This window comes from Scyliorhinus canicula, chromosome 17 (genome assembly GCF_902713615.1).
Source record: "Scyliorhinus canicula chromosome 17, sScyCan1.1, whole genome shotgun sequence".
NCBI classification, from domain to species: domain Eukaryota; kingdom Metazoa; phylum Chordata; class Chondrichthyes; order Carcharhiniformes; family Scyliorhinidae; genus Scyliorhinus; species Scyliorhinus canicula.
The window spans coordinates 115,078,682-115,104,169 of record NC_052162.1 but is presented as its reverse complement, the minus strand read 5'-3'; the positions used below and the strand labels follow the sequence as shown (position 1 = coordinate 115,104,169).

The following is a 25,488-nucleotide window of genomic DNA, read 5'->3' as shown; positions in this document are numbered from 1 at the left end:
GCCCCTCGCACCTTAAACCTATGTCACCTGGTAATTGACTTTTCCAACCTGGGAAAAAGCTTCTGACTATCCACTCTGTCCGTGCCACTCATAATTTTGTAAACTTTTATCAGGTCGTCCCTCAACCTCCGTCGCTCGAGTGAAAACAATCCAAGTTTATCCAACCTCTCCTCATAGCTAATCCCCTCCAGGCCAGGCAACATCCTGGTAAACCTCCTCTGTAATCTCAACAAACCCCCACATCCTTTTGGGAATGTGACGACCAGAATTGTCGGCAATATTCCACGTGTGGCCTAACTAAGGTTCTGTACAGCTGCAGCATGACTTGCCAATTTTTATACTCAATGCCCCGACCAATGAAGACAAGCATGCCGTCTGCCTTCTTAGCTACCTTATCTACCTGCGTTGCCACTTTCAGTGAAATGTTTATTGTAATTTCCCAATCTACCCCAGACAACTTGCCGCTCAAACCATGACAGTTTCCTTCTGCGAGAAACACTCAGATAAATTAGACAAAAGAACCCTGTAACCACAATAGCCCATCTTCATGGCAATGTGGCTGCTTTGGGAAAAAAATTTCTTCCAACGTGCAAACACCTTTTCATTCCGTGCTCCTCGTCAAACTTGGAACCAGGTAATCGCAACGAGCCTCAAAAATGGTCAGCCCACCGGAGGCAGAGGTGTTAGACCGGCCAGTCCAGCAGAAAGAAACCCTCCAATCATCACCATTCATCAGATGTCAGAATGAACAAAATGCAGTCCTGGATGTCAGTGAGAGCAGAAACAATAACAACGGAGCCAACATCTGGAATTTATTGTGAACTTGTTGGAGTCACAACAGGTGTGATGAATCACAAAACCCCGCCCCACATTGAGAGCAGATGAATGGTCTCTCCCCAGAATTAACTTGCCTACGGAGTGTCTCTGTAGTTGGGACGGATCATTGAATGTCTCCCCAGCTCAGAGCAGGTGAATGGCTTCTTCCAGGTGTGAACTCACTAGTGTTCCTGCAGGGTGTATGGATATCTGAATCCCTTCTCTCACTAAGAGCAGGTTAATGGCTTCTCCCCAGTGTGAACTCGCTGGTGTATCCGCAGGCTCGATGAAGTAGTGAATCCCTTCTCACACTGAGAGCAGGTGAACGGCTTCTCCCCAGTGTGAACTCGCTGGTGTGTCTGCAGGTTGGATAACTGAGTGAATCGCTTCTCACACTGAGAGCAGGTGTATGGCCTTTCCCTAGTGTGAACTCGCTGGTGTATCCGCAGGCTCGATGAAGTAGTGAATCCCTTCTCACACTGAGAGCAGGTGAACGGCCTCTCCTCAGTGTGAACGCGCTGGTGTATCCGCAGGCTCGATGAAGTAGTGAATCCCTTCTCACACTGAGAGCAGGTGAACGGCCTCTCCTCAGTGTGAACGCGCTGGTGTATCCGCAGGCTCGATGAAGTACTGAATCCCTTCTCACACTGAGAGCAGGTGTATGGCCTTTCCCTAGTGTGAACTCGCTGGTGTATCCGCAGGCTCGATGAAGTAGTGAATCCCTTCTCACACTGAGAGCAGGTGAATTGCCTCTCCGCAGTGTGAACGCGCTGGTGTATCCGCAGGCTCGATGAAGTAGTGAATCCCTTCTCACACTGAGAGCAGATGAACGGCCTCTCCCCAGTGTGAACTCGCTGGTGTATCCGCAGGCTCGATGAAGTAGTGAATCCCTTCTCACACTGAGAGCAGGTGAACGGCCTCTCCCCAGTGTGAACCCGCTGGTGTATCTGCAGGCTGGATAACAGAGTGAATCCCTTCTCACACTGAGAGCAAGTGAACAGCCTCTCCCCAGTGTGAAGTCGCTGGTGTATCCGCAGGCTCCTGAAAGAAGTGAATCTCTTCTCACACTGAGAGCAAGTGAATGGCGTCTCCCCAGTGTGAAGTCGCTCGTGTATCCGCAGGCTCGATGAAGTAGTGAATCCCTTCTCACACTGAGAGCAGGTGAACGGCCTCTCCCCAGTGTGAAGTCGCTGGTGTCTCTGCAGGTTGGATAACAGAGTGAATCCCTCCTCACACTGAGAGCAGGTGAACGGCCTCTCCCCTGTGTGAACTCGCTGGTGTTTCTTCAGGCTGGATAACTCAGTGAATCCCTTCTCACACTGAGAGCAGGTGAATGGCCTCTCCCCAGTGTGACTGCGTCGATGAATTTCCAGCTCCGACGGGACTCTGAATCCCTTCCCACAGTCCCCACATTTCCACGGTTTCTCCATGTTTTGGGTCTCCTCATGTCTCTCCAGGTTGGACAATCAGTTGAAGCCTCGTCCATACACAGAACACGTGTACGGTCTCTCCTCGCTGTGAATGGTGTGATGTTTTCCAGGCTGTGTAATTGTTTAAAGCTCTTTCCACAGTCAGTGCTCTGGAACACTGTCACTCGGGTGTGTGTGTCTCGGTGCTTTTCCAGTCACACTGATGTTTTGAAGCATACAGAAAAGACAATAATTTCTCTTTCTCGATTCAAACTCTGGTGATATTCAGTTCCAAGGAATTGAGAGACTCAGTCAGATTGAGACGTGATGTTTGAGATTTCTGTCTGTAATTCCTCCACTTCTAATATCCTGTAAAAACAATTTACAAAAGACATCACTGTCAGTACAGGATAGAAATTCAGAACAGACCATTTTAGTTTCTCTGAAACATTCTTTCCTCTCTCATTCCCCAAAAGGTGTAAATCTCCATCCCACACACTCTCCCTCCATTCTCACTCTGCTGTATCAGTCCAAAGATGTGCAGGTTGGGTGGATTGGCCATGTTAAATTGCCCTTAGTGTCCAAAATTCTATGATTAACCTCGGACAAAAGTTCGGCACAAAATCGTGGGCGAAGGGCCTGTTCTGTGCTGTAGTTCTCTATCTATCTATCTAATATTCGCCCTCCCAATTCTCCTGAAGGTGCTGATTCAGGCTGATTGACAGATCCATGCTCACTGCTTCCTATCCTGGGCACAGAGACCATAACAAATACGAGCTGCAGTCGGCCATTCGGCCCATCGAGCCTGCTTCTCTATTCTGTGAGATCATTGGCCAATCTATGTCAGCGAGATTCGCCGTGTTATTGACCAGAGGCTGAGTGAGCTGACTCAATATCTGTGAGCTCATGAGGCCGAGCTGTAAAACACCATGAAGAGGCTCGATGATCCGGAGGAGAGAATCCTGGACGTTGGGCAAGATGCCTCCTCGGCAGAGGCAAGAATTCAATCCTTGGAAAACTGGCTGAGTGATGTGGTGGACTCCTGGAAGACTTGGAGAACCGAGGGTCAGAGAAAGAACATCTAAGTAGTCTACCTGCCAGAAGGTGTGGAGGGTGAGGCTCCCGTTAGGTGCTTCGAGGATCGGCTACCCCGTTTTCTCCAGCTGGATGTGAAGCCTGGGTATTTCAAATTAGAAAGGACATCGGATCCTGTCTTTGAGGCCGAGGGATAGTTTTCATCCCAGGCCTGTAATTATACAGGCCTGTGAAACATATGATGAACGGCTGAGGATCCTGGGATTGTATTCATTGGAGTTTAGAAGGTTAAGGGGAGATCTAATAGAAACTTACAAGATAATACATGGCTTAGAAAGGGTGGACGCAAAGAAACTGTTTCCGTTAGGCGAGTAGACGAGGACCCGTGGGCACAGCCTTAGAATTAGAGGGGGTAAATTCAGAACAGAAATGCGGAGACATTTCTTCAGCCAGAGAGTGGTGGGCTTGTGGAATTCATTGCCGCGGACTGCAGTGGAGGCCGGGACGCTAAATGGCTTCAAGGCAGAGATAGATAAATTCTTGATGTCGCGAGGAATTAAGGGCTACGGGGAGAATGCTGGTAGGTGGAGTTGAAATGCCCATCAGCCATGATTGAATGGCGGAGTGGACTCGATGGGCCGAATGGCCTTACTTCCACTCCTATGTCTTATGGTCTTATAGTGTCATCAGAAGGCGAGCTTCCCAAGTTTCTTCATGGTTCTGACAGGATTGAGATCTTGTCTTTAAAGCGGTGACACAAGATCTCTCTTTCTCAAAGAACATCTGTGCAAAGCAGATATTGCTGTGGGCTAACTGTGTTTAACGGTGGATTGAGAGCCGAGATGGTGTTTTTGTTGTTTGAGTGGGAATAAAGGTAGCAGTTAAGGGTTACTATATTCACTGTATTGATTAGCAAGGTTTAAGGGCTAATTGTCAGCTGTTTTCTGGTGTGATGTCAAATATATTTTAATATTGTGTCAGTAATAAAGATTGTTTCCATATAGCATGGCCCTATTTTTTGTGAAATCACTCCTGGAGTGAGGTATCCTTTCCTCACAGTCTGACAAAACACAAATAAAATATTGGGGTTTGTGTCCAGTCTCCGAGCCACTGTTGGGGTCTGGTCCGGGATCAGTGAGGAGGTCGGTTATGTGGATGTTTAGAGAACTTTGCACCCGAGGAGCGGAGATTTTACCTTCTTTCCAGCCCCACAGCAATGCCATACCAGAATCAACAGCTTTTTTGTGCCGAGGACGATCCTACACCTGGTGTCCACTTGCACCACAGGGAGCATCGTAATCACAGACCTTCCTCTGTTTGTCTGGAGCTTTTGCTCGAGGGCTCACCCCCAGGTCAAGAAGGTGGGGGTTTGGAGCCTCCCTGAGTTTGTTTATTTTGCGCTTTCAGGAAGAGTTTGAGTTCTTCCTTTAGGTTAACTCGACTCCTGGTATTTCCTGCTCCATTTTGTGGGAGACGTGTAAAGTTTATGCTCAGGGGATGATCATTCCTTACCCTGCTAATAAAAGGCGCAGGATGCTGGAGAACCAGCGGCGTCTGGAGGTTGTTTGACGAAGATGAGGAGAATTATAAGAAGCCCCCTAGTAATGTATTACTGAAGGAGGTTAAGGCAGCAAGAGCGGCTTTGGACTCCCTATTTACTCAGCGGGTCGAAAAAAGTTGAACGTTTGTGAGGTAGGAGTTGTACGAGTTTGGAAATAAGCCGAGCAAATACGTGGCCTGTTTGACAAAGAAAAAGGCCGACTTTAGAGTGAATCCCTCTATGCAGCTTGGGGATGGAAAAGGGTCATGAAGACGGAGGAGATAAACAGAGATTCGGGGAGTTCTATGCAGGATTCCACAAGTCTGAGCAATCTGGTGATGTGTTGGTGGGTGTGGAGCATTCTTTCTCTTCCCTGAAGCTTCTGGAGGCCTCAGAAAATCTTAATGAGACAGCTGGTTTGTGATGCAGAACAAGGCCAGCAGCGTGGGTTCAATTCCCGTAACGGCTGAGAATTCTGAATTCTCCCTCAGTGAACCCGAACAGGCACTGGAATGTGGCGACCTGGGGCTTTTCACAGTAACTTCATTGCAGTGTTAATGTAAGCCTACTGTTGACAATAAAAGATTATTATGTTATTTCTAGGGAAGAGGTGCCAAAGGCCATGAAGGAGCTGCAGCCGGGTAAAGCCCCGGGACCGGATGGCTGTGGGTGTGAGTTTTATCGGGGGTTTGAGGATTTGTTGTTGGACCCGTTGGTGGGAGTGTATTGTCACTCTTTTGACTCTGGGATGCTGCCACCGACTCTTTGTGAGGCTAATATCTCTTTGATTCTGAAGGTGGGCAAGGACCCAGAGGAGTTGGCCTCTCATCACTCAATCTCTCTTTTGAATGTTGACTTGAAACTGCGATCTTATATTTTGGCGATAAGGCTGGAGGACATCTTCTGACAATCGTGCGGGAGGACCAGACTGGGTTTATACGGGAAGATTTTCCAGTAACAATGTTGGAAGGTTGCTGAATGTGATTCAGGCCTTTCAGAAATATCGATTGGATGTGCTGCTGATCTCCTTCGATGCAGAGAAAGCTTTTGCTAGAGTTGAGTGGAATTATCTGGTGTATTCGCTGTGAGGCTTCGGGTTGGGTGAGGATTATATTGAGTGGATTCAATTGTTACATCACAGACCGGCAGCGGCGGTGATCACCAATGGTTTAAGGGTGTTGAATTTTGAGCTTCAGAGAGGGACGAGGCAGGGCTGCCCTCTGTCCCCCTTGCTGTTTGCGTTGGCCACTGAGCCTTGCCAGAGGATATTAGATCGGATCCTCTGATATTAGGACTGGGGGGTGGGGTGAGGCAGCACAAGATCACTCTCTGTGTGCAGATGACGGGCTGCTGATGATGTCGATCCCCAGTGTTTTAGTCCCGGCCGTTATTGGAGTCTTGGATAGATTTACCGGCTTCTCTGGTTACGAGATCAGTTTTACTGAATCTGAGGCTATGTCAGTGGGGAGGGTTTGAGGGGTAAGCCCCCTCCTCTTGCCAACTTCCCTTTCAGATGGCCCCCCCATGCCATTTAAAAACCTGGGAATGTCAATGGCCCCTCTTTCAGACAGCTATACGGGGCCAACTGAAATGAAAAATGAAATGAAATTAAAATTGCTTATTGTAACAAGTAGGCTTCAAATGAAGTTACTGTGAAAAGCCCCTAGTCGCCACATTCCAGCACCTGTTCAGGGAGGCTTGTACGGGAATTGAACCGTGCTGCTGGCCTGCCTTGGTCTGCTTTAAAAGCCAGCTATTTAGCCCAGTGTGCTAAACCAGCCCCAGAGCTTTCCACAGCTGATGGTGACTATTAGGTGGGACCTTGCCCGGTGGTCGGCTCTTCCGATTTCATGGTGAGGGAGGATCGTCTTCATTGAACTGAATGTGTTGCCCAGACTGTTGTACCCTCTTCAGATGCTGCCTATACTGCTGTCGACCAGAGTCATTAGGGAAATTAATCAAATCAGGGCAGGACCTACTAAGTTAATGGGAGGGAGTTGGGGAGAGTTACAGAACAAAGAGATCCAGGGGTTCAGGTTCATAGCTCCTTGTAGGTGGAGTCGCAGGTGGACAGGGTGGTGGAGAAGGCAGTCAGTCTGCTCAGTTTTATTGGTTAGATTATTGAATACAGGAGTTGGGATGTCTTATTGAAGTTGGACAAGACATTGGTAAGATCACACATGGAATACTGGGTTCAGTTCTGGTCACCCTATTATCGGAAGGATATTGTTAAACGAGAAAGAGTGCAGAAGAGATTTACCAGGATGCTGCCAGGACTTGATGGTCTGAGTTATAAGGGAAGGCTGGATAGGCTGGGACTTTTTTCACTGGAGTGTAGGAGGCTTAGCGGTGATCTTATATAGAACATAGAACACTACAGCGCAGTACGGGCCCTTCGGCCCTCGATGTTGCGCCGACCTGTGAAACCATCTGAAGCCTATCTGACCTACACTATTCCATTTTCATCCATATGTCTATCCAGTGACCACTTAAATGCCCTTAAAGTTGGCGAGTCTGCTACTGTTGCAGGCAGGGCGTTCCACACCCCTACTACTCTCTGAGTAAAGAAACTGCCTCTGATATCTGTCCTATATCTATCACCCCTCAATTTAAAGCTATGTCCCCTCGTGTTGGTCATCACCATCCGAGGAAAAAGACTCTCACTGTCCACCCTATCTAACCCTCTGACTATCTTATATGTCTCTATTAAGTCACCTCTCAGCCTTCTCCTCTCTAACGAAAACAACCTCAATTCCCTGAGCCTTTCCTCGTAAGACCTTCCCTCCATACCAGGCAACATCCTAGTAAATCTCCTCTGAACCCTTTCCAAAGCTTCCACATCCTTCCTATAATGTGGTGACCAGAACTGCACACAGTACTCCAGGTGCGGCCGCACCAGAGTTATGTACAGCTGCAGCATGAAAGTCTTATAGAAGTCTATAAAATAATGAGGAGCATAGATAAGGTATATAGTTGACATCTTTTCCCAAAGGTAGAGGAGTCTAGAACTAGGGGGCATAGGTTTACGGTGAGAGGAAAGAGATACAAAAGAGAGCATCAATCACCAAGAGCTAAGGGAGGGTTGGGTCTCCCGAAAATCAGGCTTCATCAATTGGCCTCTCATTTTAGGTTCATAAGGGACTGGGTTAGGATGGGACCAACATTCATCTGGCTCAATACAGAAGCAGACCAGTCAGTTCTCCCTCGATCTAAAACTGGCAGAGGCTGATTATGGAATGCATCTCCATGCAATTTTTAATGTCTGTAATTCATTCTGAGTCTCATGCATTGGGTCAAGTATGGGACTCCTATCTCAAATATATAGGCTCCAATTTGACTGACTTGCTCCTCCTGGGCTTTCCATGAGTGAATTCAATTTAACTTGGACCGGGAGTAGAGTACAGTGGTTAGTATGACTACCTCAGCGCCAGGAACCAAGGTTCAATTCCAGCCTTGGGCAGCTGTCTGTATGGAGTTTGTGTCTGTGTTTGTTTCCTCCGGGTGCTCCCGTTTCCTCCCACTGTCCAAAGATGTGCTGCGAAAATGGATTGGTCATGCTAATTTTCCCCTTGGTGTCCAAGATGTGTAGGTTAGGTGGGTTGACCATGATCAATGCACCGTGTTACGAGGATAGGATGGGAGTGGGCCTCTGTGAAATGCTCTTTCTGAGGCTCAGTGCAGGCTTGAGGGGCGAATGGCCTTCTGCACTATAGGAGTTCTATGTCATCTATGTTGTGTTATTCATTTTAATTTGATTATGCTGTTAGTCTGTTTGTGATATTTCTGGGTTTACAAACTGAATTGTTGTATAATCTTACCCTCTTTCCCCACTCGCTACTTTAACCTGTTAAATGGTTCTTCAATTGATCTGGCATTTCATCTCGAGGCTCTGGTCCGCAATGTGTTGCTTCGATTTATGTTGGCAATATCTCTTGTTCCGCTCTGTGCCCATTTGGCATGATTTTTTTCTGTTACTCTGTTGCATTAATTATTTTAAAATTATTTAAAACATAACAATGTGTTAAAAATCTATCCAACTCATCCGTGAATATATTCAATGACCCCCACACCCCACTGGTCCCTGTGGACGAGAAATCCAGAGACTAATAATCACTGGAGGGATTAATAAAATCCATAGGGGCAGCACGGTAGCATTGTGGATAGCACAATGGCTTCACAGCTCCCAGGTTCGATTCCGGCTTGGGTCACTCTTTGTGCGGAGTCTGCGCATCCTCCCCATGTGTGCGTGGGTTTCCTCCGGGTGCTCCGGTTTCCTCCCACAGTCCAAAGATGTGCAGGTTAGGTGGATTACCATGATAAATTGTCCTTAGTGTCCAAAATTGCCCTTGTTGGGTGGGGTTACTGGGTTATTGGGATAGGGGGAGGTGTTGACCTTGGGTAGGGTGCTCTTTCCAAGAGTCGGTGCAGACGCGATGGGCCGAATGGCCTCCTTCTGCACTGTACATTCTATGATAATAACCCTCCAAGGGAAGAGATGATTGGATTGTACTTTAATACAGAACCATAAATAATTTATCTAATCTGTACCATATAACAGAACAAGACATGTCTCTGTCTGGTATTAATTTACTGTCCCCGTAAATGTCAGCCATCTCCTTGGGAAACCAGCCCTTTAATTGTGAACATTGGGAAAGAGACCATCCTTTAGCCAGACAACTAAATGTGTCAATCTGAGGGAGCAAAGGATGCCAATGTCTTTAAGAGAGAGAGAGACCTGGGCCAAGCTTTGCAGAGTTTGCCCCCTCCCTGGATTCACCTCCTTTCCCTTCAGTTGCTGCAAGTGACCAATTGAAGGTGAGAATGAGAAAAGAAATGGAAAGGGGGAGAAAAGAAAATGTTTTACTCACAGATGTTGGAGACAGGAGGAAGTTTCATCCAACTTCCGCTTTGTGACAAAACAATGGCGCCCTGCCTCAATCAACCAATAGAAATCACCGTGTTCCGCTGTGTCGTCTACGGGTGGCAGTGCGCAGGCCCGTCGCGCGCGGACTCGGGAGGTCCCGACCCATTGTTCTCCCACACTTTGTTCGCCCTCTGCCTGCACGTGTACCTCCTCGAGATCAGGTTTCTGACGGCTCCGGTCAGAGCGAGGAACCGCTCAGTGATCTCCCCCTCCCCCGCAGCCCGGGACTGCGCATGTGCGAATGAGAACCCGCCCACTAACTTTCCTGCTGAGGTGTTGACCAATTGGACGATTTGGAGGACCGGAAGGTCTCTGGTCCTCCAGCCAATCAGAGCGCGGGGTTCGTGTGAGGGCCGATTGAGCTTCACTGAGACGGAATCTTCCTCCTCTCTCCAACATCTGTGAGTAAAACACTTTCTTTTCTCCCCCTTTCCATTTCTTTTCTCATTCTCACCTTCAATTGGTCACTTGCAGCAACTGAAGGGAAAGGAAGTGAATCCAGGGAGGGTGCAGACTCTGGAAAGCGTGGCCCAGGTCTCTCTCTCTCTCTGTTAAAGACATTGACATCCTTTGCTCCCTCAGTTTGACACATTTATTTGTCGAGACTCTCTGAAGCTCAAATACGACAAATATAAACCATCCAGGAGTCGTGCTGCTGCCCAGCCTGTAATATAACAGAGGGCCGGTTTAGCTCAGCTGGTTCGTGAAGCAGAGCGAGGCCAGCAGCGTTGGTTTAATTCCGTAACGGCTGAAATTATTCATGAACATAAGAACATAAGAACTAGGAGCAGGAGTAGGCCATCTGGCCCCTCGAGCCTGCTCCGCCATTCAATGAGATCATGGCTGATCTTTTGTGGACTCAGCTCCACTTTCCGGCCCGAACACCATAACCCTTAATCCCTTTATTCTTCAAAAAACTATCTATCTTTACCTTAAAAACATGTAATGAAGGAGCCTCAACTGCTTCACTGGGCAAGGAATTCCCTAGATTCACAACCCTTTGGGTGAAGAAGTTCCTCCTAAACTCAGTTCTAAATCTACTTCCCCTTATTTTGAGGCTATGCCCCCTAGTTCTGCTGTCACCCGCCAGTGGAAACAACCTGCCCGCATCTATCCTATCTATTCCCTTCATAATTTTAAATGTTTCTATAAGATCCCCCCTCATCCTTCTAAATTCCAACGAGTACAGTCCCAGTCTACTCAACCTCTCCTCATAATCCAACCCCTTCAGCTCTGGGATTAACCTAGTGAATCTCCTCTGCACACCCTCCAGCGCCAGTACGTCCTTTCTCAAGTAAGGACCCACTTTCTCAAACCTGTCCCTCGCCTGAGGTGTAGTGATCCTTGGGTTAAACTACCACCAGGCAGCTCTCCCCATCAAAGGGGAAAGCAGCCTCTGGTCATGTGGGACTATGGTGACTTTAACTTTAATATAATAACTGAATCTACTTGATATAATCCTCATCCAGCCCAAAGCCCCTCAGTGTATAAACCAGATAATTCCACTCAACTCGAGCAAAAGCGTTCAGTACACTGCTTTTACCAGACTCCAAAACGACCCTCTTCTGGACTGACCTTATTAACACTACACCTCTGTAGGCTTCACCCTGTTGCCGGTGTTTATGTAGTTACATTGTGTACCTTGTGTTGCCGTATTATGTATTTTCTTTTATTTCCTTTTCTTTTCATGTACTTAATGATCCATTGAGCTGCTTGCAGAAAAATACTCTTCACTGTACCTCGGTACACGTGACAATAAATAAATCCAATCCAAGAGATCACCAGTCCATCCAGTGCATATTTCTGAAAAGCTTGAATCACATTCAGTAACCTTTTAAAGTTGTGACTGGAAAATCTTCCCCGATAAAGCCAGTCTGGTCCTCCCGCACAATTGTAGGAAGGATGTCCTCCAGCCTTCTCACCAAAACTTTAGATAGCAGTTTGAAGTGAAGATTCAAAAGAGGGATTGACCAAAAAGAGGTCCACTCCTCTGTGTCCTTGCCCGCCTTCAGAATCAAAGATATATAAGCCTCACAAAGAGTTGCTGGCAGCATCTTCGAGTCAAAAGAGTGACAATACATATCCACCAATGGATCTGACAACAAATCCTCAAATACGCTATAATAATAATCTTTATTAGTGTCACAAGTCGGCTGACATTAACACTGCAGTGAAGTTACTGTGAAAATCCCCTATCGCCACACTCCGGCGCCTGTTCGGGTACCATGAGGGAGAATTCAGAATGTCCAAATTACCTAACAGCACGTCTTTCGGGACTTGTGGGACGAATCCGGAGCACCCGGAGGAAACCTACGCAGACACGGGGAGAACGTGCAGACTTTGCATAGACAGAGACCCAAGCTGGGAATCGAATGCGGATCCCTGACGCTGTGAAGCAACAGTGCTAACCACTGTGCTACATGCCAAGGATTTGCTCGGTTTATTCCCAAACTTGTACAACCTCTTCCTGACCTGCTGAGTCAATAGGGAGTCCAAAGCCACTCTTGCCATGTTAACCTCCTTCAGTGATCGCTTCCTCGGGGCCTTTTTATAATTCTCCTCGGCCTTTGCCAGACAAACCTCCAGACGTCTTTGGTGCTCCAGCATCCTGTACCTTTTATTAGCAGTGTAAGAAATGATCACCCCCTCCGCCCACACACACACACACTGGCATGAGCTATAGACATCTGGAGGGGGAAATGGAGGGAGAAATACCAGGGGCCAAGTTAAAGAAAAGGAAGAATTCAAATTCTTCCTCAAAATGTGTCGGAAATGACGTAACTCTTATCAGGGAAGCATCAAATCACCACTCTTAACCTGGGGGTGAGCCCTCGAGCAGGAACTCCAGAGAAATGAGGAGATGGTCCACAATTACGGGGGGGGGCGGGGGGGCGGGGGGGGGGGGGGGGGGGGGGGGGGGGGGGGGGGCGGGGGGGCGGGGGGGGCGGGGGGGGGGGGGGGGGGGGCGGGGGGGGGGGCGCGGGTTCCCCCAGTTCCCCCTCCCACTTCGTTTTCAGCTCCTCTACTGACGCCTCTTCCACCTCCTGCATAACCTTGTAGATATCGGAAATCTTCCCCTCTCCGACCCAGACCCCTGAAAGCACCCTGTCCCTCACCCCCCTCGCGGGAAGCGCAGGGAATCCCTCCACCTGCCGTCTAGCAAATGGGGGACTCTCCATAAGCTTAACTTCACCAGACTAGTGGAGCAGATGGAGGAGGAATTTAAAAGGTGGGACATGGTGCCGCAGATACCTAAACATGTTTCCCGGGGGGAGCCCAAATTTCTCCTCCAACTCCCCCAGGCTCGCAAACCTCCCATCAATAAACAGGTCCCTCAGTTGTCTGATGCCCGCTCTGTGCCAACTCTGAAATCCCCCATCAATGTTCCCCGGGACGAACCTATGGTTCCCCCTTAACGGAGCCTCCATCGAGCCCCCCACTTCTCCCCTGTGTCGCCTCCACTGCCCCCAAATCTTGAGGGTAGCCGCCACCACCGGTTTCGTGGTATACCTTATGGGAGGGAGCGGCCACGGACCGTTACCAGGGCCCCCAGGCTTGTACCTCCACAGGACACCCTCTCCATCCGTTTCCATGCTGCCCCCTCCCCCTCCATCACCCACGTGCGCACCATCGACACGTTGGCCGCCCAGTAGTACCCCGAGAGATTGGGCAACACCAGCCCCCACCCTCTCTCTACCGCGCTCCAAGAAGACCCTCTTCACCCTCGGGGTGCCATGCGCCCAAACAAAGCCCATGATGCTGCTGGTCACTCTTTTAAAAAAGGCCCTCGGGATAAAGATGGGCAAGCACTGGAAGAGGAACAAGAACCTCGGGAGAACCGTCATTTTGACGGACTGCACTCTACCCGCCAGCGATAGCGGCACCATGTCCCACCTTTTAAATTCCTCCTCCATCTGCTCCACTAGTCTGGTGAAGTTAAGCTTATGGAGAGTCCCCCAACTCCTGGCCACCTGCACCCCCAGGTACCTGAAACTCTTCACTGCCCTCCTAAAAGGGAGCCTCCCAATTCCCTCCTCTTGATCTCCCGGGTGCACCACAAATACCTCGCTCTTTCCTAAATTTAGCTTATAGCCCGAGAAGCCCCCAAATTCCGCTAACAGCTCCATCACCCCCGGCATTCCCCCCTCTGGGTCCGCCACATATAACAGCAGGTCGTCCGCATACAGCGATACCCGATGTTCCACCCCACCCTGCACCAGACCCCTCCATTTCCCTGACGCCCTCAACACCATAGCCAGAGGTTCAATTGCCAGTGCAAAGAGCAAGGGGGACAGGGGGCACCCCTGCCTGGTCCCACGGTAGAGCCTAAAGTACTCCGATCTCTTCCCATTCGTAACTACACTCGCCATCGGAGCCGCGTAGAGCAGCCTCACCCATTTGATGAATCCCTCCCCAAATCCAAACTGCTCCTGCACCTCCCACAGGTACCCTCATCAAACGCTTTCTCTGCGTCCAGCGCCACCACTATCTCCGTCTCCCCCTCCATTGCCGACATCATGATAACATTTAGCAGTCTCCGCACATTCGTGTTGAGCTGCCGCCCCTTGACAAATCCTGTCTGATCTTCGTATATCACCTCTGGCACACAATCCTCTATCCTGGTGGCCAGGATCTTCGCCAGCAACGTAGCGTCTACATTGAGGAGCGAGATAGGCCTGTATGATCCACACTGCAAGGGGTCCTTATCCCGCTTTAGGATCAAAGAGATCAGTGCCCGCGACATCGTCGGGGGCAAAGCCCCTCCCTCCCATGCCTCATTGAAGGCTCGCACCAGCAGGGGGCCCACCAGGTCTGCATACTTTTTGTAAAATTCCACCGGGAACCCGTCCGGCCCCGGGGCCTTACCTGACTGCATTTGTCCAATCCCCCTGACTAGCTCCTCCAGCTCTATCGGCGCCCCCAGCCCCTCTACCAGCCCCTCTTGAACCCTTGGGAAACATAGCCTGTTCATGAAGCTCTCCATCCCCTCTCTCCCCATCTGAGGTTCTGACCGGTACAGTTCCTCGTAAAAGTCCCTAAAGACCCCGTTTACTTCTGTCCCCTTCTGCACTACGTTTCCACCCCCATCCTTCACTCCACCAATTTCCCTTGCCGCATCTCGCTTACGGAGCTGATGCGCCAACATCCTGCTCGCCTTCTCCCCATACTCATATACCGCGCCCTGCGCCCTCCTCCACTGTGTCTCCGCCTTTCTGGTGGTCAACAAGTCAAATTTGGCCTGCAAACTACGCCGTTCCGCCAGCAACCCTTCCTCCGGTGCCCCCGCATATCTCCTGTCCACATCCAGGAGCTCCCCCACCAGTCGCTCCCTCTCCTTCCTCTCCCTCCTTTCCCTGTGGGCCCGGATGGAGATCAGCTCCCCCCGGATCACTGCTTTCAGAGCCTCCCAGACCGTCCCCACCCGGACCTCCCCCGTATCATTGGTATCCAGATACCCCTCAATGCTTCTCCGAACCCTCCTACACACCTCCTCATCAGCCAGCATCCCCACATCCAGGCGGCAGAGCGGGCGCTGGTCCCGTGCCTCTCCCATCTCCAGATCAACCCAGTGCGGGGCATGGTCCGAAATCGCTATGGCTGAATACTCGGCATCCTGCACCCTCGGAATCAATCCCCTGCTCAGGACAAAAAAGTCTATTTGGGAATAGACCCTATGGACACGAGAGAAAAAGGAATACTCCCGCGCTCTTGGTCTCCCAAACCTCCAGGGATCCACCCCTCCCATCTGGTCCATGTATCCCCTCAATACTTTGGCTGAGGCCGGTCTCCTACCTGTCCTTGAACTGGACCGGTCCAGTGTGGGATCCAGCACTGTATTAAAATCTCCCCCCATGATCAGGCCCCCTGCCTCCAGGTCCGGGATGCGGCCCAACAAGCGCCTCATGAAGCCAGCATCATCCCAATTCGGGGCATACAAATTATCATAGAATTTACAGTGCAGAAGGAGGCCATTTGGCCCATCAAGTCTGCACCGGCTCTTGGAAAGAGCACCCTACCCAAGGTCAACACCTCCACCCTATCCCCATAACCCAGTAACCCCACCCAACACTAAGGGCAATTTTGGACACTAAGGGCAATTTATCATGGCCAATCTACCTAACCACATCTTTGGACTGTGGGAGGAAACCGGAGCACCCGGAGGAAACCCACGCACACACGGGGAGGATGTGCAAACTCCGCACAGACAGTGACCCAAGCCGGAATCAAACCTGGGACCCTGGAGCCGTGAAGCGATTGTGCTATCCACAATCGCTTCACAAGCGATTGTGCTATTCACCAGCACCACCTTCTCTCCCTGCAGCCTACCCTTCACCATGATATATCTGCCCTCCTTGTCCGACACCACCTCAGCCGCCTCGAACGCCACCCTCTTCCCCACCAGAATCGCCACCCCCGGTTCTTCGTGTCCAATCCTGAGTGATAAACCTGCCCCACCCACCCCTTCCTCAGACAAACCTGGTCCGCCACCTTCAAGTGGGTCTCCTGGAGCATAGCCACGTCCGCCTTCAACCCCCTCAGATGAGAAAATACCCTGGTTCTCTTAACCAGCCCATTCAGCCCCCTCACGTTCCAGGTAATCAGCCGGATCAGAGGGCAACCCGCCCCCCTCCCCCGCCTACTAGCCATTGCTTATCAAATGTTCGCCCCAGGCCAGCACACCCCACCCGACCCGTTCCCCATGGCGATAATGCCTCTCCTCTTCACCCCCGGCCCCCACCGGCTCCTTCCTAGTCATTCCAGCAGCAACCTGGTATCCCCCCCCCCCCCCCCCCCAAGGCTAGGACCCCTCCTAGCCGCGACGCCCCCTCCATAGTACTTCCGTGAGTCAGCTGACTTCTGCTGACCCCGGCAGCTCCCGCCAAAACCCATCCCCTCCCGGCATGGGGTCATCCACCTCTTGCCACACCTCCTTGGCACCGCTTCAGCGCGGGAAAGAAGACCAGTAGAGGCCCCGCCCCCACCACCAGCTCCACCCCCCCTGCCCCGCAGCGCGGGAAACCAGAGGAAAGCCCGCGCTTTCACACTGCCACACCCCACCCTTCTGACGCAGTTCCCCAAAATCCAGTTTCACCCCAACCCCCAGCCCTGTACAGAAGAGAACAAATAAAACACAAACTCCCAACACTCCCCACCTAACCCACAACCATACCCAACAGACAAACCCACCCGTAACCAGAGCAAACAGAAAACCAGCATACATAACACACATGTCGAAGTTAAAAAAGTGAAAACAGCAACAGCGAAAACAGCAATGGCCATAGTGTGTCCCCAGATCCTAGTTCGAGTCCAGTTTCTCCGCCTGTACAAAGGCCCACGCCTCCTCCGGGGACTCGAAGTAATGGTGCCGGTCCTTGTATGTCAACCACAGGCGCGCAGGCTGCAACATTCCAAATCTGACCTGCTTGGCATGCAGCACCGCCTTCATCCGGTTGAACCCGGCCCGCCGCTTTGCCACCTCCGCACTCCAGTACTGGTAGATTCGCACTACCGAATTCTCCCATTTGCTGCTCCTCTCTTTCTTGGCCCAGCGCAGCACACACTCCCAGTCACTAAATCGATGGAACTGCACCAGCACCGCCCTCGGGGGCTCATTTGCCTTGGGCCTCCTGGCCAGCACTCTGTGAGCTCCCTCAAGCTCCAGAGGCAAAGGGAAGGACCCCGCTCCCATCAACGAGCTCAGCATCGTGGTCACATACACCGGGAGATCTGACCCCTCCAGCCCCTCCGCCAGTCCTAGGATCCTTAAATTCTTTTGCCTCGTGCCAACTTCCAGCTCCTCCAAGCGGTCTTGCCACTTTTTATGAAGTGCCTCGTGCAACTCCACTTTCCCCACGAGGACCACGGCCTCCTCCTCCCTTTCAATGGCCTGCAGCTGCAACTCCCGAATAGACACCTCCTGGGCCGCCTGGGTCCCAAGCAGCTTGTTGGTAGTCGCATTCATGGAGTCCAGCAACTCAGCCTTCAGCTCCGCAAAGCAGCGCAGGAGAGAGGCCTGCTGCTCCTGCGCCCACTTCCACCAGTCCTCGGGTGTTCCGCCGGCCGCCATTTTGTTATTCTTCCCCCGTTTTTTGGGGGGAGCTGCTGCAGCTTCTTCCTTCGCCCCACTCCGGGTGACCACCATAAATTGTGGAGAAAGCTCCTCCAGACACCTTCCCCCACCGGGATGCGTTAAATCAGTGCCGTTTGGGGCCCTCAAATTGGCCCAAAAGTCCCTAAATAGCGGGAGCTGCCGAACGTGCGGCTTAGCTCCGCATAGCCGCAACCGGAAGTCAAAAGTGATATTTTTTTTAATAAGGATTGCCATACCCCTGATATTTGATGAAAAGGAGGCACAAAAACCCGCCTCACCCAATCCCACCTCAATTTAAAGTGTTCCTCATCATCCAAATGGGTTTCCTGTAATAAAGCTATGTGAAATTTCTCCTTTAGAAAGGAGAGGATCTTTTTCCTTCTGATAGGGTGATGGATGCCCCGTACATTCCCTGGGAAAATTTGCAGATTAACTGCTGCCATTAGTTCGACGACAGAGAGAACAGGAACAGATTTTAACGCCACAATCAGGCGTGCGCCATTACCCCCTCCTCCAACTCACTTTACACCAGAGGCACCAAAGTTTCCCCAAACTGTTCCTTTCACGAATAAAAGCCCCGTCTGTACCAGAGTAGGTCAACAACACATAAACCCTCCCATAATAACAACAATACAAAAGAATCACCACCACAATAGATCCAAGGGGACATTCCTCAATAAGACTGAGGACACGGAGGATTAACCCCACGGCCAGACTGTCGTTACCCTCAGGATACCTTCTCCAAAATGAGGAGAAGGAAAGAAGGGCCAACAAGGGAATGGGGATCGAATGTCCCTCCCACATCTTAAACCGACCCGTGAAGACCTGCATCCACCACCACCCCCCCTTCGGCAATGGCACCACTCGGTTCTGCCATGATTAACGATCAGATAATAGAAGAAAGATGACGGATAATAAGCACACGGCACATCTCCCATAACTGAGAAAAGATTATGTGAGTTCCTGTAGCACTCGAGGAAAAGAAGACATTCAATCGGCGCCCACAGGATAACAACTCCCTTCAACAGGATAAAAGATAAATTCAGACAACAACACCATGATAGGGAAAGAGTCCGGATTAGAGCCTGGGTTAGTCCGAGCTGCAAACCATTCCTCCAAATACTTGCCCTTTAAGGATTTAGCGAAGACCAAGGCAGTAGTCGGATTATCAAAAGACTTGACGGAGTTGTCAGATACAATTTTCAGGGTTGCAGGATAAAGCGACATAATTCACTCCCGCAGCCATGAGTTCCCTTCAAACTTCATCAAAGCCTCGATGCTTCGTTTGTGTGGCTGCCGAAAAGTCCTGGAAGAAGGAGCCAGGTCCCACCTCACCGTACCCATTTCCAGGACCTACTGGTGATCTTTCAAGTTGTGGAAGTGAATGATTCCAGGCCTGGGATGAAAACTATCCCTCGGCCTCAAAGACAGGATCCGCTGCCCTTTCTAATTGGAAACACCCAGGCTTCACATCCAGCTTCAAAAAATGTGGCAATGGTCCTCGAAAATCCTAAGGGGAGCCTTACCCTCCACGCCTTCTGGCAGGCCGACGACTTGGATGTTCTTTCTGTGACCCTTGGTTCTCCAAATCCTCCAGGGCCTCCGCCATGCCACTCAGTCAGTTTTCCAAGGATTGAATTGTTGTCTCCACTGAGGAGGCATCTTGTCAACGTTCAGGATCCTCTTCTCCGGATCATCAAGCCTCTTTAACATAGACATGTAGAAGATAGAAGTAGAGGAGGCTATTTGGCCCTTCTGGCCTGCTCCACCGTTCGTCATGATCATGGTTGATCATCCAGCTCAATAGCCTAATCCTGCTTTCTCCCCATAACCCTTGATCCCATTGACCTCGAGTACCAAATCTAGCCACCTCTTGAATGCATTCAGTGTCTTAGCCTTGTCAAGTGAGTGTCCCTTTAAGAAAGGTTTTCTCTTATCACATGACTTGGAGCACGGCTTCAGTGCTGTCATTTGTGGGTGGAGCTGGGCTGTCTGGTGAGAGGGGGTTTAGTGTTAGGGTTTCAGTTTCAGTTTGTTGCTTTGGACTGCAGAAGAAAGAAGCAGAGTTTCCCTGTTTTTCTCTGTTATTTTAAAAGCTGTTCCAGCGAACTGAAAGCATATTGGGTGCGGCAAACTGTAACTTTAAAGATAGAGTTACTTTCCGGAAGGAGATTTGAATCTGCTGGTTAAAGGCTGGATCAGAATCTTGGGGAAAGGATCAGTCCCATTCAAGTGAGATGACAGTGTGCCGTGCCACACCCTTGAAAGGGGTTTTGGTTTATTGGACTTTGTATTGAATTGGAACAGCTATGAAGGGGGATTCATTAGAGTTATATACATAGATTACTGTAGCTGTTGTGGTTTTTTTATGTTTGTAATTGATGGTAAATTCTTGATAAGTGTTTCATATATATTAACTACATTTTTATAATAAACTTTGTTTTGATAAAAGTGCCGAGGAAGTCTGATGAATCACACCTGAAGTGATGGATCTTGTGCTCATCCTAGCCAAATTCAACATAAAAGTTATAGGTCAGGTGAGCTTCATAATACAATTTGGAGTTTCGAAGCCCTGACCCATAACAGCCTCAACTGCTTCCTGCGGGAATGAATTCGACAGGATCACCACTCTTTGGGTGAAGAAATGTCTCCTCATAAAAAAAGAACAAAGAAAAGTACAGCACACGAACAGGCCCTTCGGCCCTCCAAGCCTGTGCCGACCATGCTGCCCGACTAAACTACAATCTTCTGCACTTCCTGGGTCCGTATCCCAACTCTGTCTAAATGGTCTCCCCCGAATCCTCAGACTGTGACCCCTGGTTCTGGGTATACCCACCATCGGGAACATCTTCCCTGCATCCAACCTCCTAGTCCTGTTAGAATTTTGATTAGTCTCTATGACATCCCCGCTCATTCGTCTGAACTCCAGCGAAAACAATCCTAACCTCGTCAATCTCTCTGCATACGTCAGTGCCGCCATCCCCGGAATCGACCTGGTAAACCTTCGCTGCACTCCCTCGAGAGAAAGACCATCCTTCCTCGGAAAAGGAGACCAAAACTGCACACAATATTCCAGGTGTGGCCTCACCAAGACCCTGTATCATTGCAACAATACATCCCTGCTCCTGTACTCAACCTCTCGCAATGAAAGCCAACTTACCATTATCCTTCTTTACCGCCTGCTGCACCTGCATGCTTACCTTCAGCAGCTGGGGCACAAGGACACCCAGGTCCCGCTGCACTCTTCCCTCTCCCAATTTACAGCCATTCAGGTAGTAATCTGCCTTCTTGTTTTTGCTTCCAAATTGAATAACCTGACATTTATCCAAATTATACTGCATCTGCCATTGGTTTGCCCACTTGCCCAACCTGTCCAGTTCATGCTGAAGGTTCTCTGCATCTTCGTGACAGTTCACCCTCCCACCCATCTTGGTATCATCGGCAAACTTTGAGATGTTACATTTTATTCTGTCGACCACATCATTAGTGTATATTGTGAATAGCTGGGGATCCAGCACCGATCCCTGTGGCACTCCACTAGTTACTGCCTGCCAATTTGAAAACGATCCGTTGATGCATACCCTTTGTTTCCTTTCTGCCAACCAGTTTTCTATCCATCTCAATACACTTCCATCAATGTGCTTTAATCTTGCAAGATAATCTCTTGTGCGAGACTTTGTCAAACGCTTTCTGAAAGTCCAAATGTACCACATTCACTGGCTCCCCCTTGTCAACTCTACTAGTTGATTACTCTTCGTGGCATTTTACAGCTCGGCCTCATGAGCTCACAGATATTGAGTCAGCTCACTCAGTCTCTGGTCAATAACACGGAGAATGTTGGCAGTCATCATTTTAACCATCTCCGAGAGAGCCCCGGAGAGCAGGGAGTCGTGAGACCTCCAGAGGGTCAGGCCGCCATGTTGAAAAAGTGTCTCCGAGCCCTCTCCGGCGCCTGTTTGGGTACACTCGGGAGAATTCAGAATATCCAATTTAACTCACAAGTACATCTTTCGGGACTTGTGGGAGGAAACCGGAGCACCCGGAGGAAACCCACGCAGACATGGGGAGAAGGTGCAGACTCCGCACGGACAGTGACCCAAGCCAGGATTTGAACCCGGGTCCCTGACGCTGTAAAGCAACAGTGCTACCCACTGTGCTACCATGCCTCAGTCATCAAGTATTTTCAGGACCGAGATTGATATGTTTCCAGATATTGAAGATATCAAGGGATATGAGGAATAGTTTGGGAAAATGGTGCATAGGTGGATTGGCCAATGAGCTCATTGAATGGTTGAGCAGGCTAGATGAGCTGAATAGCCGACTGCAGCTCCTATTTGTTCTGGTGTATGTGTCCAGGACAGGAAGCAGTGAGCATGGATCTGTCAATCAGCCTGAATCAGCACCTTCAGGAGAATTGGGAGGGTGAATATTAGATACAGCAGAGTGAGAATGGAGGGAGAGTGTGTGGGATGGAGATTTACAGCTTTGGGGAATGAAAGAGGAAAGAATGTTCCAGAGAAACTGGAATTGTTTGTTTTGAATTTCTATCCCGTACTGACAGTGATTTCTGTTATAAATTGTCTCTACAGGATATTAGAAGAGGAAGAATTACAGACAGAAATCTCAAACGTCACGTCTCGATCTGACTGAGTCACTTGATTCATCGGGGCCTGAATTTCATCGGCCTTTAAATCTAGAAAGAGAAATGTTTGCCAGATCTGTCTATTTTAAAAGATTTTAAACATCAGTGTGACTGGAAAAGCACAGACACACACCCGAGTGAGAGTGTTCCAGAGCACTGACTGTGGAAAGAGCTTTAACCAGTTACACAGCCTGAAAAAACATCACAACATTCACAGCGGGGAGAGACCGTACACGTGTTCTGTGTGTGGATGAAGCTCCAAATCGTCAGAGCTGGGAAAACACAAAGAGGCCTCAAACATGGAGAAACCGTGGAAATGTGGGGATTGTGGGAAGGGATACAGATCTCCATCAGAGCTGGAAACTCATCGACACAGTCACACTGGGGAGAGGCCATTCACCTGCTCTCAGTGTGAGAAGGGATTCACTCAATTATCCAGCCTGCAGACACACCAGCGAGTTCACACTGGGGAGAAACCATTCACTTGCTCTCAGTGTGAGAAGGGATTCACTCAATTATCTAGCCTGCAGAGACACCAACAAGTTCACACTGGGGAGAGACCGTTCACCTGTTCTCAGTGTGGGAAGGGATTGACTCGGTTATCCGGCCTGCGAATACACCAGCGAGTTCACACTGTGGAGAGACCATTCACCTGCTCTCAGTGTGGGAAGGGATTCACTCAATTATCCAGCCTGCAGAAACACCAGCTAATTCACACTGTGGAGAGACCATTCACCTGCTCTCAGTGTGGGAAGGGATTCACTCAATTATCCAGCCTGCAGAAACACCAGCTAATTCACACTGGGGAGAGACCATTCACCTGCTCTCCGTGTGGGAAGGGATTCATTCAGTTGTCCCACTTGCAGAAACACCGGCGTGCTCATACTGGGGAAAGACCATTCATCTGCTCTCAGTGTGAGAAGGGATTCACTCAGTTATCCAGCCTGCAAAGACACCAGCGAGTTCACACTGGGCAGAGGTTGTTCACCTGCTTTCAATGTGAGAAGGGATTCACTCAGTTATCCCACCTGCAGAAACACCAGCGAGTTCACACTGGGGAAAGGCCGTTTACCTGCTCTCAGTGTGAGAAGGGATTCACTCAGTTATCCAGCCTGCAGAGACACCAACGAGTTCACACTGGGGAGAGGCCGTTCACCTGCTCTCAGTGTGAGAAGGGATTCACTCAGTTATCCCACCTGCGGATACACCAGCGAGTTCACACTGGGGAGAGGCCGTTCACCTGCTCTCAGTGTGGGAAAGGATTCAGAACTTCATCGGACCTGCTGACACACCAGCGAGTTCACACTGGAGAGAGGCCATTCAATTGCTCACACTGTGAGAATGGATTCACTACTTCATCAAGCCTGATGACACACCAGCGAATTCACACTGGGGAGAGGCCGTTCACCTGCTCTCAGTGTGAGAAGCGATTCACTCAGTTATCCTGCCTGAAGAGACACCATCGAGTTCACACTGGGGAGAGGCCATACACCTGCTCTCAGTGTGAGAAGGGATTCAGTCGGTTATCCAACCTGCAGAGACACCAGCGAGTTCACAGAGGGGCGAAGGCGTTAACCTGCTCAGTGAGAGAAGGGATTCAGATATCCATACGCCCTGCAGGAACACTAGCGAGTTCACACCTGGAAGAAGCCATTCACCTGCTCTGAGCTGGGGAGACATTCAATAATCCGGAGACACTCGTGAGTTAATTCTGGGGAGAGACCATTCATATGCTCTCAATGTGGGGCGGGGTTTGTGATTTATCACACCTGTTGTGACTCCAACAAGTTCACAATAAATTCCAGATGTTGGCTCCGTTGTTATTGTTTCTGCTCTCACTGACATCCAGGACTGCATTTTGTTTATTCTGACATCTGGGGAATGGTGATGATTGGAGGGTTTCTTTCTGCTGGACTGGCCGGTCTAACACCTCTGCCTCCGGTGGGCTGACCATTTTTGAGCCTCGTTGCGATTACCTGGTTCCAAGTTTGACGAGGAGCACAGAATGAAAAGGTGTTTGCATGTTGGAAGATATTTAGTTCCCAAAGCAGCCATGTGGCCATTTAGATGGGCTGTGGTGGTTACAGGGTTCTTTTGTCTAATTTATCTGGGTGTTTCACGCAGAAGGAAACTGTCATGGTTTGAGGGGCAAGTTGTCTGGGGTAGATTGGGAAATTACAATAAACATATCACTGAAAGTGGCAACGCAGGTGGATAAGGTCGCTAAGAAGGCAGACGGCATGCTTGTCTTCATTGGTCGGGCACTGAGTATAAATATTGGCAAGTCATGCTGCAGCTGTACAGAACCTTAGTTAGGCCACAATTGGAATATTGCCGACAATTCTGGTCACCACATTACCAAAAGGATGGGGAGGCTTTGCAGAGAGTACAGAGGAGGTTTACCAGGATGTTGCCTGGCCTGGAGGGGATTAGCTATGAGGAGAGGTTGGATAAACTCGGATTGTTTTCACTCGAGCGACAGAGGCTGTATATAATGACCCTGTGTTCTACTGCATGGCCTTCATTCCCTCTATTACTTCTACAATTCTGATCGGGGCTCCAAACCCCTCAACTAACCCTTCCTCCACCTTCGGAAACTTCAACCCTTCCAAAAACTGCCTCATCCCCTCCACCCCAGCTGGGGTTCTGACTCATACAGCCAACGAGAAAACTCCTTACACCCCCCCCATTCACCCCCACTGGGTCCAAGACCATGTTCCCCCCTCTGTCCTTCACTCTTCCTATCTCCCTGGCCACCTCCCTCTTCTTTAGTTGGTGTGCTAGCATCCTACTGGCCTTCTCCCCATACTCAGAAACCGCCCCCCCTCGCCTTCCTCAGCTGCCCCACCGCCTCCCCTGTGGATAACAGACCAAACTCCATCTGCAGCTTCTGCTGCTCCTTCAAGAACCCTGCCTCTGGGGCTTCAGAATACCTTCTGTCCACCTGGAGTATTTCCCTAACCAGCCTATTCATCTCTACCAGCTACACCTTCTCCCTATGAACCCGTATCCAAATTAGCTCCCCCCCTA

General features: G+C 49.9%; 2 protein-coding genes and 1 long non-coding RNA gene across 3 annotated transcripts; 2 read left to right on the top strand and 1 right to left on the bottom strand.

Moving 5' to 3' along the window:
• Nucleotides 1–791: 791 nt before the first annotated feature.
• LOC119952231 (zinc finger protein 229-like) lies at nt 792–2,162 on the bottom strand (the record flags this gene model as incomplete). The annotated part of the gene is made up of 1 exon (XM_038775883.1): nt 792–2,162. A coding segment is annotated over one exon (1,119 nt), but the record flags the coding sequence as incomplete, so codon positions are not given.
• A 7,770-nt stretch (nt 2,163–9,932) lies between these two features.
• Nucleotides 9,933–22,734, top strand: LOC119952265. Its single transcript, XR_005457805.1, has 2 exons — nt 9,933–10,125; nt 22,406–22,734. It is a non-coding gene; the product is annotated as an uncharacterized LOC119952265 (long non-coding RNA).
• Nucleotides 22,735–22,904: 170 nt separating this feature from the next.
• LOC119952222 (gastrula zinc finger protein XlCGF26.1-like) lies at nt 22,905–24,277 on the top strand (the record flags this gene model as incomplete). The annotated part of the gene is made up of 1 exon (XM_038775872.1): nt 22,905–24,277. A coding segment is annotated over one exon (1,221 nt), but the record flags the coding sequence as incomplete, so codon positions are not given.
• Between the last annotated feature and the right edge of the window lie 1,211 nt (nt 24,278–25,488).